This window comes from Pezoporus occidentalis, unplaced genomic scaffold, assembly GCF_034315485.1.
Source record: "Pezoporus occidentalis ecotype Australia unplaced genomic scaffold, CSIRO_AGI_Poc_V1 ctg73, whole genome shotgun sequence".
NCBI classification, from domain to species: Eukaryota; Metazoa; Chordata; class Aves; order Psittaciformes; family Psittacidae; genus Pezoporus; species Pezoporus occidentalis.
Genome location: NW_026916082.1, coordinates 754827 through 771689, shown reverse-complemented (window position 1 = coordinate 771689; position 16863 = coordinate 754827). Strand labels below are relative to the sequence as shown.

The 16863-nt window shown below is 59.1% G+C and overlaps 1 protein-coding gene across 7 annotated transcripts in view; it reads left to right on the top strand.

The window, feature by feature from the left end:
• Positions 1-16863, top strand: part of SEMA4G (semaphorin 4G) — a 28889-nt gene that overhangs the window by 10902 nt on the left and 1124 nt on the right. For 3 of the 7 annotated variants that reach the window (XM_062601806.1, XM_062601805.1, XM_062601808.1), the window contains exons 2-15: positions 9625-9865; positions 10878-11026; positions 11512-11574; positions 11651-11749; positions 12925-13018; positions 13256-13369; positions 13563-13729; positions 13854-14023; positions 14182-14326; positions 14404-14626; positions 14711-14826; positions 15127-15278; positions 15456-15517; positions 15599-16849. In XM_062601806.1, coding sequence (XP_062457790.1) covers positions 9706-9865; positions 10878-11026; positions 11512-11574; positions 11651-11749; positions 12925-13018; positions 13256-13369; positions 13563-13729; positions 13854-14023; positions 14182-14326; positions 14404-14626; positions 14711-14826; positions 15127-15278; positions 15456-15517; positions 15599-16458 — 2574 coding nt within the window. In that variant the 5' untranslated portion in view covers positions 9625-9705 and the 3' untranslated portion in view covers positions 16459-16849. Of the gene's footprint in view, positions 1-5545; positions 6795-6824; positions 9866-10877; positions 11027-11511; positions 11575-11650; positions 11750-12924; positions 13019-13255; positions 13370-13562; positions 13730-13853; positions 14024-14181; positions 14327-14403; positions 14627-14710; positions 14827-15126; positions 15279-15455; positions 15518-15598; positions 16850-16863 lie in introns of those variants that run through there. The other 4 variants (XM_062601807.1, XM_062601804.1, XM_062601803.1 and 1 more) reach the window with 4 other exon arrangements.

Below are 16863 nucleotides of genomic sequence, written 5' to 3'. Positions count from 1 at the left end.
TCTGAGTCTGCAGGAGGGGTTTGGGGTGCTGGGTCCCCAGGCAGGATCTGGGGTGGTGAGTGCACGGGCAGGGTCCACCGGAGGAGGAGTAGGGGTCTGAACTGCTGGGGTGGAAATACAGGGAATGGTGTCTTGGGGAAACAGGGGGTCAGAGTCTTGGGGACAGGATGGAGAGGAGACCAGGGGAGAGGTCTGATCCAGACATGGATTTGAGGTGACATGTGGAGGGGAGGTGGTGATATACAGGATCTGGAGGCAGTGCAGGTCGCTTTCTTTGGGCTATGTGGTGAGGTGAGGCTGGGGTAGCTGGGCAGGAGTGACGTGGGGACATGCAGAGGGTGCAAGGGAAGATGACGGTGGGAACTGCAGCCAGACAGGGCAGCAGCTCCGGGGGGGGAGGCTACATCCAGCCCCTCCCTTCCCCTGGGGATGGGGGAGCTCTGGGGGCTGTGGGGATGAAGGCTGCTGGTGGTATCTGGGGAGGCTGAGAGTTACCTGGGTTTCAGCTGGTGTTTCATCTGGCTGGGATGAGACACTAAACCGATGCAGGTGGTGCAGTGGAATCCCTGCCTCTCCCCATCCCCTCGGGACGCAGGGGCACGCGGGATGTGGCTTGTCTGAGCCCTGGCTCCTTGGGGTTCATCTCCTTGGGATGCGTTGCTGTGGGAGCTCTGGATGCCCCTGGGCAGAGGGGACCGGCTTGTGCTGGGGGCTTGTCTGTGTTTGGGGTTGAGCTGCACCTCCCTCCTGATCCAAGGGTAGAAGAGACCTGCCATGCAGCCAGACAGCACTGAGATTTGGGGGGTCTCTTTGCCCTCCCCATCAGTGCCCAGGTGAGCCAGTGCCTTGTGCCTGGCCTTTAAAACTGAGAGCATGATGTGGGGGGGGAACCATGAAAGGGCTCTTCAGGTGCCAAGAAAAGCAGTCTCCAAAGACAAAGAGACTGCCCAAAATGGATGAGGAGTGCAGATTCCCCCAGAGGCAGGGAAATTATTAATAACAGCGATGGCATTTTTGTGCTAGCTGGCCTACCACAACGGGCTCCGGCTGCTTTGCCTCCCTCTGTGGTGGGCACAGGCTGGGACCCCCCATCAGAACCCCAAACCCCTGCGGGATAGCTGTGGTGATGCTGTGTGCGTGTCCTGCAGGACACGTCTCTGCTTCATCTGGGTTTGGCCAGGCTCACTCTGCCTGGAGGGACAAGGCCAGGGAGCTGCCCCCCCACCCCAGCACGCTGAGATCCCTATCTTGGCTTTGTTTTTGTGTTGCAACCGGAGGGGAAAGAAAACCAAAACCCCAACAACCCTTTCGGTTCCTGCAGATGAGGGCTTTGTGTCGTAGGCTTGTTTCTCCCCCCTGCCTTTTCCAACATCCTTTTGAACCTTTCACCACTTTCCCCACCAGGAATGCAGTGGGTTTGCCGGAGCCGGGAGGTTTATTCAGCAAATCTGGCAGGTTGTGTGCTGGGATAAAGCATCCAGGTGTGCTCGGCAAGGCTGGCGAGGGGGGTCTGCAGGCACCTTGTGCATTGGGCAGCAGTGTCTGCGATGGAGATGTGGTGCCAGCCTCGCCTGGCGTGTGCGGGGAATTTCCCTCCCTGCGCTTGCCTTCTGGCTCCGCTTAGCATCTTGATGGGACTTGTTGGGAAGCGGCTCATGGGTGATTTGGTGGGGGGAAACCAGTCCCAGGGATCCACTGGCTCTCAGGGATTGAGGGAATGATGCCCCCACCGTTTCTGATGTTCCCCTGTGAAAGGCAGTGCTTGGCTGCTGGGCTGATGACTGTTCCTGATCAAAGGTGAGAGCTCCCTGCCGCGCTGGCGCTTCAGGAGGAAATGCTGTCGTGTCCCTCCTTGCCCAGCTCCCGGTGATTTACAAGCACGAGGGCTTTGCTGTACCAAGGTCATCACCAAACCCACCCCTCCTTCCTCCTGGGGCACAAGTTCCACCATTCGGAGACGAAGGAAGACGAAGATTCCAGGCACTGTGTTACTGACCAGGGGCCGGGAGGCAGCTTGGCCATTCAGGGTGGCCAAGGGCTGTGGGTTCTGCTTTTCTTGTTGCTTAAAAGCTCCCCCGAGCAACAACCCCACCTCCCGTTACCTGATGGAGGGCTCTCGTTTGCCTGTTGCAAAGCCCAGCCCATGCAAATAAGGCGGGGAGCTGATTTTGGGGCAGCAAAGCTGGTGGTATGCAAACGACTGTGGGAAAGGCCAGGTGCTGCTCCTGGCGCTGTGCAGGTTTGAACGCGAAGCTGAACATGAAATCGGGTTTGACCCCAAATTTGAAGCTTTGTCAGAGGGAATGCAAAGGAAACAGGAGGTTGTTAAAGCTGGAAGCTATAAAAGCTGCTCCCGTCATCTGGGTTTGCTGGACTTTGTGAAAGAAAACAGTTTATCTTTGGAATAAATAAAAGGGAGAAGGCCAGGCTTGCGGCAGGAAGCCCCATGTTCGCACCAGGCAAGCTGGGCTGTGCTGCAGCTCTTGCCCCTGCTTCCAAGAGGACGCCAGGTCTTGCATGGTTTCTGAGCCTCAGTTTCCCCTCAGGGAAGTCCCGCGCCATGGCAATGGTGGGAACTCCAGGCATTGCCAGGAAACGTCTTTGAAACTCAAACCTGGCTTTGGAAAAAGAACTGGAAGACAAACCGGCTCTGAACAAACACCCGAGTTAATGCCTTGTCTTGCATTGTATGAGCCCAGTGAAATGAAACACGGTGCAACCACGAGGACGAGTAAATGGATTCAAATGCGTCAAAAAGTCCCCAAATCTGCTGGCTCTGAAGTATCCCTTTACACGTAGGGCTGGGATTTTTTTTTCTCATTTTCCTTCTAATTGTTCCTGGGAATTTAATTCTACAATTATTTTCCTGCTTCTCCTGAGAAGACAATGTGCTTCAGCCACAAAGCCTTTGAAGGCTGAATTGCAGAGCCCATCCAGCACTGAGCTACTTGGATGTGAGCACCCCCTTTGCTGGGAAAATCCGTTGTGATGTGGAGGGCAGTCTGTCCAGCTCTCTGTCTGTCCATCCAGCCACCAAGGGGCTGCAGGCAAGCGGCAAAGCTTGGCATGCTGCAGATGGAAAGGATGGAAAAGATTGGGGTTTGGGGGTGGTGTCGCTAGCACCGAGCATGCTGCTTCTGTGCGATGGAGGAGGTGGGAGCCCCGGGGTCTGCACTCCGCATCCTGGGGCTTGGTGACTGCACTCTGCCTCCCCAGCGGCCTAGGGCTGGTGACAGGTGAAGTCAGAGTCAGGTCGGAGTCTCAGCATCATCCAGTTCCACTTCCCAGTTCCTGCGTGGCTCCTGGCTGGGCTCTCTGGTGCTCCCAGGCTGCAGGGTCAGCCTGGGGCTGCTCCGGTGGGGTTTCTGCAGGAGTAGACGTGCTGCATGGGAGGGAAAAGCCGCAGGGACCGTATCCTCACTGAGAGCTTGCAAGAGCCAAATGGCCTCTGGCACACAGGGAATTGCTTCTGCGAGGGGAGATTTGCTGTGTTGCCTGTGGGTGCCAGGTCTGGGCTGTCTGGGACATCCCTTAGAGCTCTTGATCCCGTCATGGGATGCCTTCAGCCTCCCTTCCTTGCACCCTTCGCTCCAGGGGCCAGTTCTGAGCAAGGCTTTGGGGCGATGGAGCCAGGCGAGAAACTGTTTCATTCATCAGCTGGCGTTGGTGGGTTTTCCATACAGACAGGGAGCAGAGGAGTGCTCTGTCCTGCCATCCTGGGCACCGTGCTCTCACCGTCTGCTTGTGGCATGCCGGGAGCTGCTGGAGCAGAGCCATCCTTATGGCTGGCAGGCGGCTACAGGCAGGTGATGGTTGCCCATGGCACAGGCCAGAGCAGCTTTCCTTATTTTCCCAGTTGGGTTTTTTGGGTGGGTTTGGATGGGAATGGCAGGAGAGCTCTCCCTGGGACTTGGCAGTGAGCTCCATTGCTGCCTGACAGCCCCTTTGAACCTCCTGCTCCACATCAGACCTACCCAGATGGAGGAGAGGAACGAGTTCTTGTAAGATCAGTGAAAACAGGAAGCTGGGGAGAGGCTAAAGCATCCTGATCCCTGCAGCTATGCAAGGGGACACCCTGGCTGGTCCCTGCCCCTTGCTGGGCAAGTGGCATTCCCCATGGATGCTGCAGGGGGATGGAAATAAAGGCATGGCACTGGAGGCAGTGGCGTGAATCTGTCAGAAATTGGGCTGTTGTTAGTTTCATTGCTGCCAGATCAGTTTGTCTTTTTGGGATGTTTAGATGTCTGGCTCCTGCCGGCAGTAGTGCCCCTTAAGTCAGCCCACGTCCCCAACTGGCTCCTGTTGCTCTCCCATCCATCACTTTGCTCCATCATGCATGTCCTCCCTGCCATGACCTTTGTGGGACCAGGGCTGGGTGCTCTCTTGTACGGGATGTGCAAGGGCTCTGCTGATGGTGGATGAGGCTGTGTCATGCCAGAGAGAATAAGAGACCATTCCCATGGCCCGCCTGGCTCCACAGTGGCTGTGCTGCGAGCAGGGGCTTTGTGGCGGGAACAGGGCAGGATGCTCCTTGGGAGGAGGCAGTGTTGCTGCTCCCCCTCTCCTCCTTTGTGCTTGAATCCCAAATTTGGGTAAAAGACAGATATATCTGCTTCCTGAATCGCTGAAGCCCTTGTGCGTGTCTGCTGAAGCGCCCCAGGGTCAAGCATGGTTTTGTTTAAAGAGAGCAACTAAAATAAACTCGATGAGGGGCTCCCAGGAGGTCACTGTGCTCCTTCCCTCCCCGGCCCCCAAACCCAGCGCGGGTCCCCTCTGCCCTGAGGGCTTCCAGCAAGTTTGGGGATTTTTTTTTTTGCTGTTGTTGACAAAAGTCCTGGCTGGTTGGGAAATATCCGTGCGGCAGCGCCAGCCCAGTCCCACGGGTCAGATCCTGCCCTGCAAACCTCTGCTGAGAAGGGCAGCTTGTCCTGGGCTGGCCTCTGGGGATGCTGCTGGGGGGCAAAGGGGAGGCACCCATTGCCTTGCAGGGCAGCCTGGGCTTGTGGCCATGAGCAAGCCCATGGGATAGATGGATTCATGGATGGGTGGATGGATACCATGAGCTCCAGGGGGACCTGATGTTTTATCATTTGCTGGTTGGGCTCTGCGGCAAAAGCAAAGTGCTGGAAGTTCATCAAGGACTGAATTAAAGTTGCCTGGCAACCTCCATCCCGGCTCTTCTTCCCACATCTCGCAGGATTTCCCACTCAAGGTCTGTTGGCTCCTGGGAAGGGGAGCCTGAAGCACACTGTGCTCGCAGCCATGCAGGGGCCAGGCTTGCCTCTCACTGGATATCTCATTTCCTGTAATTCCTTGGCTCATTCCCACGCCTGGGAGCTGGGAGCTCTCCCCACCTCATCCCCCAGGGCAAGCACCTTTCCCCCTCTTCCTGCACCAGGAACGGGTCTGGCTGTTTCAGCTGAACCCGAGGGCAACTCACACAGGGCCTTGGAGATGTAAAATGGTGCGGGGCCAGTGGGAACACGGTGGGGGAGCTGAAGGGACTGGGGGGTGGGGGTCACCTGCCACGCTTGGTCCTGAATTGGCTGCACAGGGTTTGGGGTGCTTAGGCTGGGCTGTTGTGATAAAGCAAGGTGTAGACCGTGCCTCCCAGTGCAGTCCTGCCAGGAGTTCTATTTAGGCCGTTTTGCAGCCCCGTAACCCCGAGGAGATCCACTGGAAATCCTGCCCCCACTGGGAAGCCAGCAGTTCTTGCTGGTAGGGGTGCGTGATGCCGAGGGGGGGGCAACCCATGAGGAGGGGAGAAGGGTCCAGGAGTCTGCTTGGGCTTTACTAGAGCCTGGTGGAGCAACCACAAGCTGTCCCTGAAGTAGCAGGATGGGGAAATGTCCCATCCCACTCTGCAGATCTCTGTTCTGCCATGCAGGGTGGATGCTGGGGGTGAGCCAGAGAAGGGCAGCTCCCACCCAGCATTTCCATTTTTTCTCCTTTAAATTAAACAACCAGCATCATTTTTGGCTGTGCTGCCAAGGAAACAGCCATGGGAGGCCCATAAGATCCTGGCTGAGGTCCCTCCGTGTTTGCCAGCCCCACTGACAGCGCAGCTTCCCTGCACTGCAGCATGCAGTGGCTCTGGCTGCCAGGGCTCCCTGCCTCGTGGCTTTGAGGACCATGGGGCAGCAGGAAGGGGCCACCATGCGCAGCAGAAGCTCCTGGCACAGCAGCTGCTGAGGGGTGCGGCGGCTTTGGCCGGATCCAGGTTGTCGGGACCTGCCGCTGGGAAGTTCACTCATCAAAAGCCTTTTGCGCCTCCAGAGACGCTGGTCGCAGGGATTTTAAGGAGGTGCCGCCTGGGCCGGCTCGGTTGGGTGTGCTGTGCTGCGCTGTGCTGTGCCGTGAGCCTGGCTGCTGGTGGGAGGCTGGGGCCGGCACAGTCATGCTCACACAGCTTCCGCCGTGACCCAGTAAACCCAGTCAGACCTGACCGGGGCTCGCTCGCTCCCCTGCACGCTCACGCACGCCTGCCTGCCTCTGCTGCCGCACTGCTTTCCTCGTGCTCCGCGGAGGCCAGCAAACCCATTCTGCCGGCGGGAGACAGCGCCGGGAGCCGCGGCCGCATCCTGCAGGATCACCAATCGCCGGCGGTAGGAGAGGGGCTTTGGCCTCCATGGATGTTGCACGTTGAGATCAGAGTGGTTGGTTCCTCGTGGTGACCGTCAGCCCCGTAGCCGGATCCTGCCTCCACCACCCTTCTCCTTCAGCGTTGCTGGCCAGGGCCGGATTTGGAGCTGGATTGCAGGTCTTATGTCAGTCCCCCCTACGCTGGGAAGTAGGTGAGGTGCTGAGGGGCTCAGGAACTTGCTCCTGGGGGTGGGATGGGCTTTCCTGGGTGTTTTTTCTCTTAAACCTCAGGTTCCATTGGAGCTGCTGCTGCTTTTCAGCCTCTTTTCTCCACCCGTTTGTGTTCCTCCCACAGGGAAAACTCTCTGTGGTGTTTCTCCTGCCTTTTTCCTGTTTCCCATGGGAGTGCTGGGCTTGAGCAACCCACCTGACCCCAGCCCTACCAGTGGGTCCCACGGACCGAGACCTCCTCTACCTCCCTCCCCAGCCCTTGCTTTGAACTTGCACCCATCCAAGGGGGAATGATGGGTTTGGGGGTGTTTGGTATGGCAGCAGCCTGGCGTGACAATCTGAGCGGGGTCAAGGATGATTTCATTTCCTCCTTGCTCTTTCTCCCCCCATCCTAGGTATAAAAAATGCAAGCAGAGAACCTCACAGCAGCCCTTCCCTTCAAGTAAAAGATTAACTGGCTCTTACATTAACTGATTAAACGTCCTGTAGGACAAAGTTACATCTGATCTCAAGCAAAGGAGCCTTTGGAAATTCCAGAGTGTAGCTTCTCCCCTTTTAAAACTAGAGGATCACAGCCCTGGCAGCAGGGGAGGCTGTTTCCTGCTGCCCCTGCCTGCCTGGGAACCCTGTACAGCCCCACACCTTAATTCACTATTTTTATTCCCCGCACTCCATGCTGGCTTGGTGCTGACTCTGGTTAAACGTTAGCCAGGGCTGGCTGGCATCGTGGTGCTTGCCCTGTGAAAAGCGCCATCCCTGCCTCCCTGCCCAGCCACGCTCCCAGCTCCAATCTCTGTCGCGTCTGGAGCCAAGCAGCAGGCAAAGTTCAGTGCTTGTTCAAGGGAGATAAGGTGAGGATGCATGGCAGCGTGCAGGCAGCTCGCAGGGCTGTTACTCATTTATTAGAGATCATTGTTTGCCTGGTTGTAAGGAGGTTTCTCCTCCCCTCTGCTTTCCCAGCAAGAGTGTATGGCAGCATTTGTGGCTTGTGCATGATTCTGGCTCGTGTCCCCACACAGAGGCCTGGGGAAGGTCCCTGCAGCAGAGTGGCCCTGGTCCCACTGGCAGTATGGAGAGGTGTCAGCATGGGGCTGGCTGGAGTGCTTTTGGGTGCTTTGGTGCTCCACATGTGACCCCACCACTTGCTTTGCCCTAATAGCTTGGTGGGTTTGGCTCATGGTGCCATCAAAGCAACTACTTTTTCTGTGACCTCCATCCCCATTCACCCACCTTGCATCATCTTGCCAGGCCCATCATTCACTAGCAAACCCTTGGTCTGCACAGGGCTTGTCCTGGGATCAGAAGTTACTTGGTGGGATGATGCTCTGGATCATCGTCCTCTGTTTGCCAGGGAGCTCAGCTCTGTGGGCAGCACCCTGCCTGCAGCCAGGGTTGGGTGCTCTATGGATGCTCTATGTTGGGCTGGTGTCTGGGGTGCAGTGAGGCAGGAGGGAGCAGCAGGGGGATCATCTCACCTCTGCCCCATTCCTGGGATGCTCCAGGGCAGCAGCCAATACAGATGTGAGGTCTGTGGCTGAATTCCCCCAAAGGAAACAGCGGTTTAACACAGGATCCAGGACTGCAGCTGGATCACACATCCAGCTCCTCACTTCTCCTTTTGAGCCCTAAAGCCCTTTTCACTTCTGTTTCACTTTGGTTTTATCTCCCCTCTGCCTGAGACCCGGTGAGGTATTTGCTTCAGGGAAACTGCAGCAAGCGTGTTTGGGCAGCTTCTCTACAGGGCCAGGTATTTGCTTTATATAGATAAAAAACCCCCAACAACTAAGCAAACGTATAGGTGCTGGTTGCTTATGGAGAGCTCTCCTGCTCTAGGTAACCAGGCAGCTTCTTCCTCCTTAGTGCCTGTAAAATGAACCAGTGGCTTTGCTCAGTGCAGCCAGCAGAGGCAGAGGATTATTTGGGAGGGATTGAATTCATGAAAGTGAGAGCTGAGGTAGATGCTGAGCTTCAAGGCAGCTTGGGATGAAAGAGGAACTGAAAACTCATGGATAAACACTGGGGAGAAAAAACTGTTCTCACCTGGAAAGACTTGATGAAGATGCCAAGTGGTTCCTGTATGGGTTTTCCTTCACCTTGCATCACTGCATGCCTGTAGCATACTTCCCCCTGCTTCTGTCCTCAGGAATCTCGTTTCAGGAGGGGCAAAACTGTGGGGACAAGTATCTTTCATGTGAGGAGCCACGAACTCTGGCCATCCTATCCCTGCTTATCCTCCCACTCGCCATCAGCTGTGCTTCCAGGGGAGGAGCAGAGCCTTTGGGCTCCCCAGGAGCCCTCCTGCCGCAGCTGGGAGCAGTGCTTGGGGTATCCCAGTGTGCCAAGAGACCTTCAGAGGGGCTCAGCCCTGAGCCCTGCACTCTGCTTTTGGGGGTAACTGTGCCTGCATTTTGGGTGTGAAAATGCAGTGGGGGATCAGCTGTCTGTGCCGAAGCATATCCTTCAGTCGGGGGGAGGATGGCTGGGAGGGAAGGAGGGAAGAGCCTGGAGCAAACTTGAAGGAAAATGAACCTCCAAGCAACCCAGTCAAGCACTCAGCAAGTGGACACTGAGCCAGGGGCTCTGCTCAGACTCGGCTCCCTGCCCTGTGCTAGCTGCAGGTTTGATGCCTTGCACTGTGCCTCAGTTTCCCCGTTGGCAAACAAGAGTTTGCTTTTCCCTGAAGCTGTCCCTGGGCTGAGGCCATGCCCAGTCAATCATCCATGCGTGAGTGCAGCCAGCTCCTTCCCGAGCCCATTGCTGGTGAGGTGCTGGGGGCAGCAGGAGCATCTGACCCGGTGCTCTGTGTTTCAGGAGGCTTTGGTGACCATCCGCATCCCAGGGAGCTGGGGAGCGTGTCCCAAGGATTGGCTCTGCCAGCCCGGCAGCCTCGAGATGGGCAGCTGCCCTCAGCGGGGCAGCGGGAAGATGAGCAGAGGCATAGCGCATCTCCTGACGGCTCTCTTCATGGCGGTGACGGCAGTGATAGGCTACCCGTCACGGCGCTCTGCCACTGACCTGGATGCCACCCCCAGGACAACAGTCACCTTTGAGGGTAAGGGGGTGTGGGTCTTGGTGGTGGTGGTGCAGATCTTGCCGGCTCTGGATTTGTTGCATTGTGACTGCATTCAGACTTCCCTGGCCCCTGGAATGGGAAGCTTGGCATGGTGGGTGGCTACAGGGGGTCCCCTGGGCTCCAGTGATCAGAGCCTGCATGGCTTTCTGTTGCTGGATGCCCAGAGCTGATGTACCCTGAGGGATGGATCAGTGGAGATGCAAAGGCCTCTCCCCAATAGCCAGTTCAGGAGGACAAAGATGTGCAGGGAGCCAGCCTTGGCCAGACCCTGGCTTTGCCCAGCTGCCCTTGAAAAGTGTCCTGAGCTGGGCATCACACCCAAATAGTCAGCAGGGAGCTTCCTTCCATGGTTTTCTCTAATTGCCACTAGGCTGTTGGCCTCCAACCTCAGCCAGCCCCATAGTGTCATTGTGCCCTGGGCATCCACGTGACTTCACTGACCTCTTTAGTGAAGCCCAGCTCAGCAGTTGACAGTGGTTCATTTGCAACTGGGGTGCCCTTTCGTTCTTCCAGACAGTGCCTCCTTTTACAGGTCATTCCCTCTCCAGCTGCCTCCAGGGTCCCAAGCCCCATGGGACTTCCCCCTCCTGTGGCAGGAGGGTCTGAGCCTCCTGGCTTGGGGTTCCTCTGGCCAGGGCACTTCTCAGCAGCCCAGATTGAACGGTTTCTCTAGCTCAGTGGGCAGGGAGCACCCAGCCTGGCTGCAGAAGCCCTCCCCTTGCACAGCAGTTTTGGTTCAGGTTTTGTGCATCCTTTTGAACTGGTTGGGTTCGGTTCAGAGCTGGGTCACTGCTGGTGTGGTTTTGCTTCCTCCGACTGCTCTCCAGACAGTGTGGCAGGCCCATGCTGGACCACTGGCAGGCAGTACCACCAGCCCAATAACCTCGGGTGGTGCTTTTCCACCCGCTCCCAGCTCCATTCTCTGTCTTTTCCTGGTGGCTCTCACCATGCCTGCCCCAGGGTCCTCCCTCAGCCCCTGTTCCCTTTGCAGAGCTGTTGGGCGTCCGGCGCTTCAGAGCGCGCACCCTCAACTACAGCACCCTGCTGCTGGAGGATGACCGTGGCATCCTCTACGTGGGGGCCAGGGGAGCCATCTTCGCCCTCAACTCCAGCGACGTGGCTGACGGCTCCCACCGCACGGTGAGCCTGGCCCCTACTTGCCATTAGCTGCTCGTCCTCCCCTGTCCCACTCTGCCCGCTCCCTGCACGAATTGTGGCCACCCTGTCCCTGCTCGTCCTCCCTCTCCCCACTTCAGGTCTTGCCTGGAGGTGCTGTCCCCAGGTCCCCTGTGGACATCTGGACCTTCTCCCTAGCTAGGCAGTGTGGGGACAGTGGTGGGAGGTGCCCCCAGGCTCAGAGCTGCCTGCTTCAGGGACACCCTGTCAGGACGAAGGGCAGGGGAGAAGCATTACACCTTTGCTCCCACTGGGAAGGATACCCCAAAATTCCTCCAGGCGCCTGTTGGTTAGGGTCTGGAATCACTCTCACCCTGGGGTGGGGTTGTGGGGAGGGATGCCATCTCGTGCGGAGGATTTTAGCATCTCTGAAGGCTCTGGCAGAGGCTGGAGCCTGCAGTCATGGCGGAACCATGTGGTGATGGGGGAAGTTCCTCTTTCCATTGCAGATCCAGTGGGAAGCCTCCCCAGAGAAGCAGATGGACTGCCTGCAGAAGGGCAAAAACAACAAGGTAGAGCCGGTGGGTGGGTGCTGGGGGGGCTGCTGCCGCCTCCCCAGACTCTAACGCCTGCCCTCCCCCTCTGCAGACCGAGTGCTTCAACCACGTGCGGTTTCTGCAGAGGCTGAACAGCACCCATCTCTATGCCTGCGGGACCTACGCCTTCCACCCGCTCTGCGCTGCCATCGTGAGTCCTGCTCAGCCCCACGGCTGTCCCCTGTCCCCTGCCACCATGTCACCGCGTTGTGGTGCAGCCCCTGCACTCCCACCATCTCCCCCCTACAGCCTAACTCCCTTTCTGCCCCTGTCCTACCAGCTCAGGGGGGAGGCGAGTGACCCCCAGGCTGGGGTGGGTAGATCTGGGGATGCAGCACCGTGCTGCAGACACCCAAAGTCCCGTCCCGTCCCCCCCCTGCCCCCAAGCACTGGGGTTGGACTCAGACCCCATAGCAAGATGGCTGGGGGTGGATCGGTGACGGGGGTGGGGCATGTGGGCTCAGTGAGACCAGTGGGGTGGGATGTGCCAGCACTGGAGCTGGTCCCCAGCTCCTGCTGTTGCAGGGTCCCTTCCCAGATCAGGGGCTGCAGTCTGGCTGGTGGCCAGTGGCAAGCATGCCTGGAAGGGTGGTAATGGCAGGAGGGGTGACGGTGGCAGGGCTGACTCAGCAGCCCATCCCTAGGGATTTCCCCGGCCAGGACAGGGGTCCTTGTGTGGCCGTGACTCAGGGCAGATGCCAGGGGCAGCCACGTTCCCGGCAGTGGGACTTTCACCCCTGTGTGGAGGCTCTTCGATGACTCAGCCGCCCTTTGCCCACCTCCCTCCCGGACCAAAGGGACTTCCTGGGACCATGTGTGCAGCACGGCCAGGGAATCCCGGGGGAGCCGTGCCCGTTCCCACAACCGTGTCGCCGGTCCGGTTTGGCTGTCGCACGCCCTGGGAGTCAGGCGGAGCAGCCGCTGAGCTGGAAGGGCCCGGTCATTATTTGACGTGCTTTGAACTACAAACCCCACAGAAAATAACTCCTGCTGTGACAGGGACATCCCCCGGGGGGAGCCAGCCCGGCTGGACAGCGTCTGCTGGCCAGGCACAGCCTGGGAACGTGGGTTGCGCTGGCCACATCCTGCCTGGTGCCCACACGATGCCAAAGTGGGGTGCTGGGGCTCCTTCTGAGCCCTTCTCTTGGCTGTGGGCTGTGGCTGTCTATGTGGTTTCCGACCAGCTAGAGGGTGCAGGGAGCGTTTGTCTTGCCTGCACAAGGACGTGGGCATGGCTTTGTCCCCACTAGCAGCAGAGAGCTTGGGGCTAGCAGGCAAGGCAGGTCTGTCGCCTCCTGTGTAACCCAGTCCCCTGTCCCCGTCAAGGATGCCAACAGGTTTACGTTGCCATCATACTTTGAGGAGGGCAAGGAGAAGTGCCCATACGACCCTGCTCGTGGCTACACTGGCCTCATCGTGGGTAAGCAGCACCCTTGCCAGGGCTGGTGGGGACATGTGGTATGCCACTGACCCTGGCCCCATCCCCAGTGCCCCCATGGGGTTCCCCCAGCTGGGTGGGCTCTGTATGCAGGGGCCTTAGCAAGCCAGGCCTTGGTCCTCCTCCTCCTCCTTTTCCACTTGGGGCATGGGGATGCTGGTGGCTTTTGGGGCTATCCCTGAGGAGCAGCACCATGCTGATGGTGCCTGCCCTGCCCAGATGGTGGATTGTACACAGCCACACGCTACGAATTTCGGAGCCTCCCTGACATCCGGAGGAACCTGCACCAGCGACCGCTGAAGACAGAGGAATCCCCACTGCACTGGCTGAACGGTGAGACTGCTATGGTCCCCTGGGGCCAGTGCTGTGGGCTGTGGGATGCTGTGCATTGCCTTGGGGAGCGTGGACCTGGAGTGGGGGTACCACTGGGGTCCTCTATGGTTTGCCATGAAGAAACTGAGGCAGGGAGCAATCCTCCATCCTGTGGTGGGTCCCCAGCCTCCAGCTTTCACTCTGTGCTCCTCAGATGCTGAATTCGTGGCCTCTGTGCTGGTCCGGGAGAGCAAGGACAGCCCTGTGGGTGACGATGACAAAATCTACTACTTCTTCACGGAGTGGGCTGGCGAGGAGACCACATCCTTCTTCGACAAGAGCCAGGTGGCCCGAGTAGCCCGGGTGGCCCGTGTCTGCAAGGTAGGCATGTCTGCAGCCACGGGGAGCCAAGCACTGGGACAGAGGCTTGGGGGAAAGCGAGGCATGGGCAGAGGGACATGCACCCCCACCAGCCTGTGCAGAAATGCTCCCTGCACCCTCCCAGAGCGACGTGGGGGGGAAGAAGATCCTGCAGCGCAAGTGGACATCCTTCATGAAGGCACGCCTGGTCTGCTACATCCCCTACTACGAGGTGCTGCGCAGCGTCTGCAGCATGGATGGAGGCAGCTGGGCCAGCACCGTTTTCTATGCTGCCTTCACGCTTTCGGCGCAGTGGTGAGCAGGGCAGCAGCCAAAATGGCTGGAGTTAAAAGTCATGGGGGGAGACCAGAGATACTCAAGGGGACACACAGGCAGGTGCTGAGCACCTGGGGGTGCAGTGGTGGGGAGCACCCCTATGTCTGCCTGGGCTCAGGTGGGGTTTTATCCCCCAGGAGGACCATGGAGGCTTCGGCCGTGTGTCGCTACAGCATCTCAGCAGTGCAGCGTGCCTTCGAGGGCCCCTACATGGAGTACCAGGACTCGGCTCGCAAGTGGTCCCGCTACGACGGTGCAGTTCCTGAGCCCCGACCTGGCTCTGTGAGTGCTTGTGGGTGTGGAGATGGGGGCACACAGGGCAGCTGCATCCCCTCCTGACCCGCGTCTCCCCTGCACAGTGCATCACGGACCGCTCCCGCAGGAAGGGCTACAACTCCTCACAGGACCTGCCCAACAGCGTCCTGGACTTTGTGAAGCTGCACCCGCTCATGTTTGAGGAGGTGAAGCCGGCTGGCGGGGAGCCGCTGCTGGTAAAGAAGAGCGTGGTGTACAGCCAGCTGGCCGTGGACAGGGTGCAGGCCCTTGATGGCCGCTCCTACGATGTGCTCTTCATGGGGACGGGTGAGCACGGGTTGAGTTTGTTGGGTCTCTGCAGGCAGGGAGCACACCCCACACTCCTTCCTGACCCCCTGCTCTGCTCTCCAGGGGATGGCTGGATCCACAAGGCTGTGGTGGTGGGCTCCGGCATCCACATCGTGGAGGAGGTGCAGGTGTTTAGGGACCCGCAGCCTGTGGAGAGCCTGGTGATCTCCCATGCCCAGGTGAGGGGTGGAAGAAGTGGGGGGACACCACATATGGGGCATGTTTGTGCTGCAGCCTTTGGGCTGTTTGTGGAATGGGGGAAACATGACTCCTGGGTCACCCCAGCTCGGGACACATGCCAGAGCCTAAGGAAAGGGAGCAGTATGGCCTCCTGCTGCAGCCATTCAGCACTGACTGGAGCTGGGGTCCCTCCCCCATGCACCACACCAAGGGAGAGCTGGATCTCTGGGCAGCATGGGGCACCCCATAGCCCAGTTACACCATGCCAGGTCAGTGCTGAGCCAGTCCTTTTCCCCCAGAGAAGCCTGTACGTGGGGGGAGCCACTGGGATCCTGCAGGTGCCCCTGGCCTCCTGCAGTAGGTACACCTCCTGCTATGACTGCATCCTCGCCCGGGACCCCTACTGCGCCTGGGATGGCAGGTCCTGCTGCGCCACTGCCACCACAGACAGGTAGGGACAGGCTGCCCATCCCCAGTGAGGTCCCCATGAGCCTTCCACCTGCCCACATCACCCCATGGCACAGTCACCCCAATGCCACCTCAAGGGTCTGGCATCCCCCAGGTGGCTGTGACCCCATAAGAGTGGGCTCAGTCAGGGCTGTATGGCTGAAACCCTGGTGTCTTGCAGGGCAGGGCTGGTGCAGGACATTCAGAGTGGCAACGAGGGATGCCGGAGCAGCTCTGGGCGGGGTGAGTCTGCGCAGCCCTTGCGACCACAGGGGATGCTGGTGTCCGGCATCCCTTAGGGTGACTGGGAATGGTGCAAGGCAGTGCTTGTCCCCACAGGCTCTCTGCCATGGAAGAACCGGACGGTGCTGCAGGGGGACGACGTGCTGTTGCCCTGCGACCAGCGCTCCAACTTGGCACGAGCCGTCTGGCTGCTGAACGGCAGCGAGGCGCTGGACGCGGGGCAGGACCGGCTGCGCATCGGGGTGGACGGGCTGCTGGTGACAGACACGCTGCCGCAGCACAGCGGCGAGTACCGCTGCTATGGCGAGGAGCGTGGTCTCCGGACGCTGCTGGCTGCCTACAGCCTCACCGTGCTGACTGAGCTGCCCCGCATCCCCACGGCCGCCTCACGGCCCCATGCTATCAGCCAGGCCGGCAGCGACATGAAGGTGGCTTATGTCTCCGCCATCGTCGCCTTGGTGGTGCTGTGCGCCGTGCTCAGCACCGTCCTCCTCTATGTGTCCTGCCTGGAGAAGCGCAAAGGCAAGTATGTGCTGGGGGATCCGCGGCCAGCCAGTGTGGAGCTGCAGACCGTCTCAGCCAACTGCCTGCGCAAGGGCCACCGGGAAGAGGAGGAGGAGGAAGAGCTCGCCTACCCTGATGGCCGCCTGCGGATCATCCCTGGTGAGGCACCCACGGCTGCCACATCCCCAGTGAAGGAGCTGCCGGCTGCTGTGCCCCCGCTGCCGCCACCGCTGCCGGCCGAGCTCACCAATGGCGTGGGGACTCTGCCCAATGTGCTCCGCAAGATGAATGGCAACAGCTACATGCTGCTGCAGCAGCAGGAGGAGCCGCTGGTCTCGCCGCTCTACAGCGCATCCTTCACCGAGGAGCTCAGCAAGATCCTGGAGAAGCGGAAACACACGCAGCTGGTGGAGAAGCTGGATGAGAGCTCCGTGTAGGGGCTGGGGGAGGGTCCTGCCAGCGGGACCCTCCACCCCTCCAGCCCCTTCTCCCACCCCCTGCCAGCAGTGTTACAAGACTCAGGCAAAACTACCTCCTGGATGGCACAGCTGGGCCAGGCCTGGGCTCGGCCGTTCCTGTGGCTTTTCTCTGACTTTTGAGACTCGCTATACAGAAAAAAAAGAATCTATTTAAATTTGGAGCTCTATTTATGTATAAAAACCCACTGACGGCGGCCACAAGCAGGAGGCAGGAGCTGGCACCTGGCTGAAGGTGGACCCTGGGGGGAGGGAGAGTTTCTGTCTGTCCGTCTGTCCAGGTGTGAGAGAGATGCTATTGTGGACGCATGGACTTGGCCTGCCCTGCTGGGTGTCCCTTGGCTGCTGAGAGGTGGGTGAGGAGCA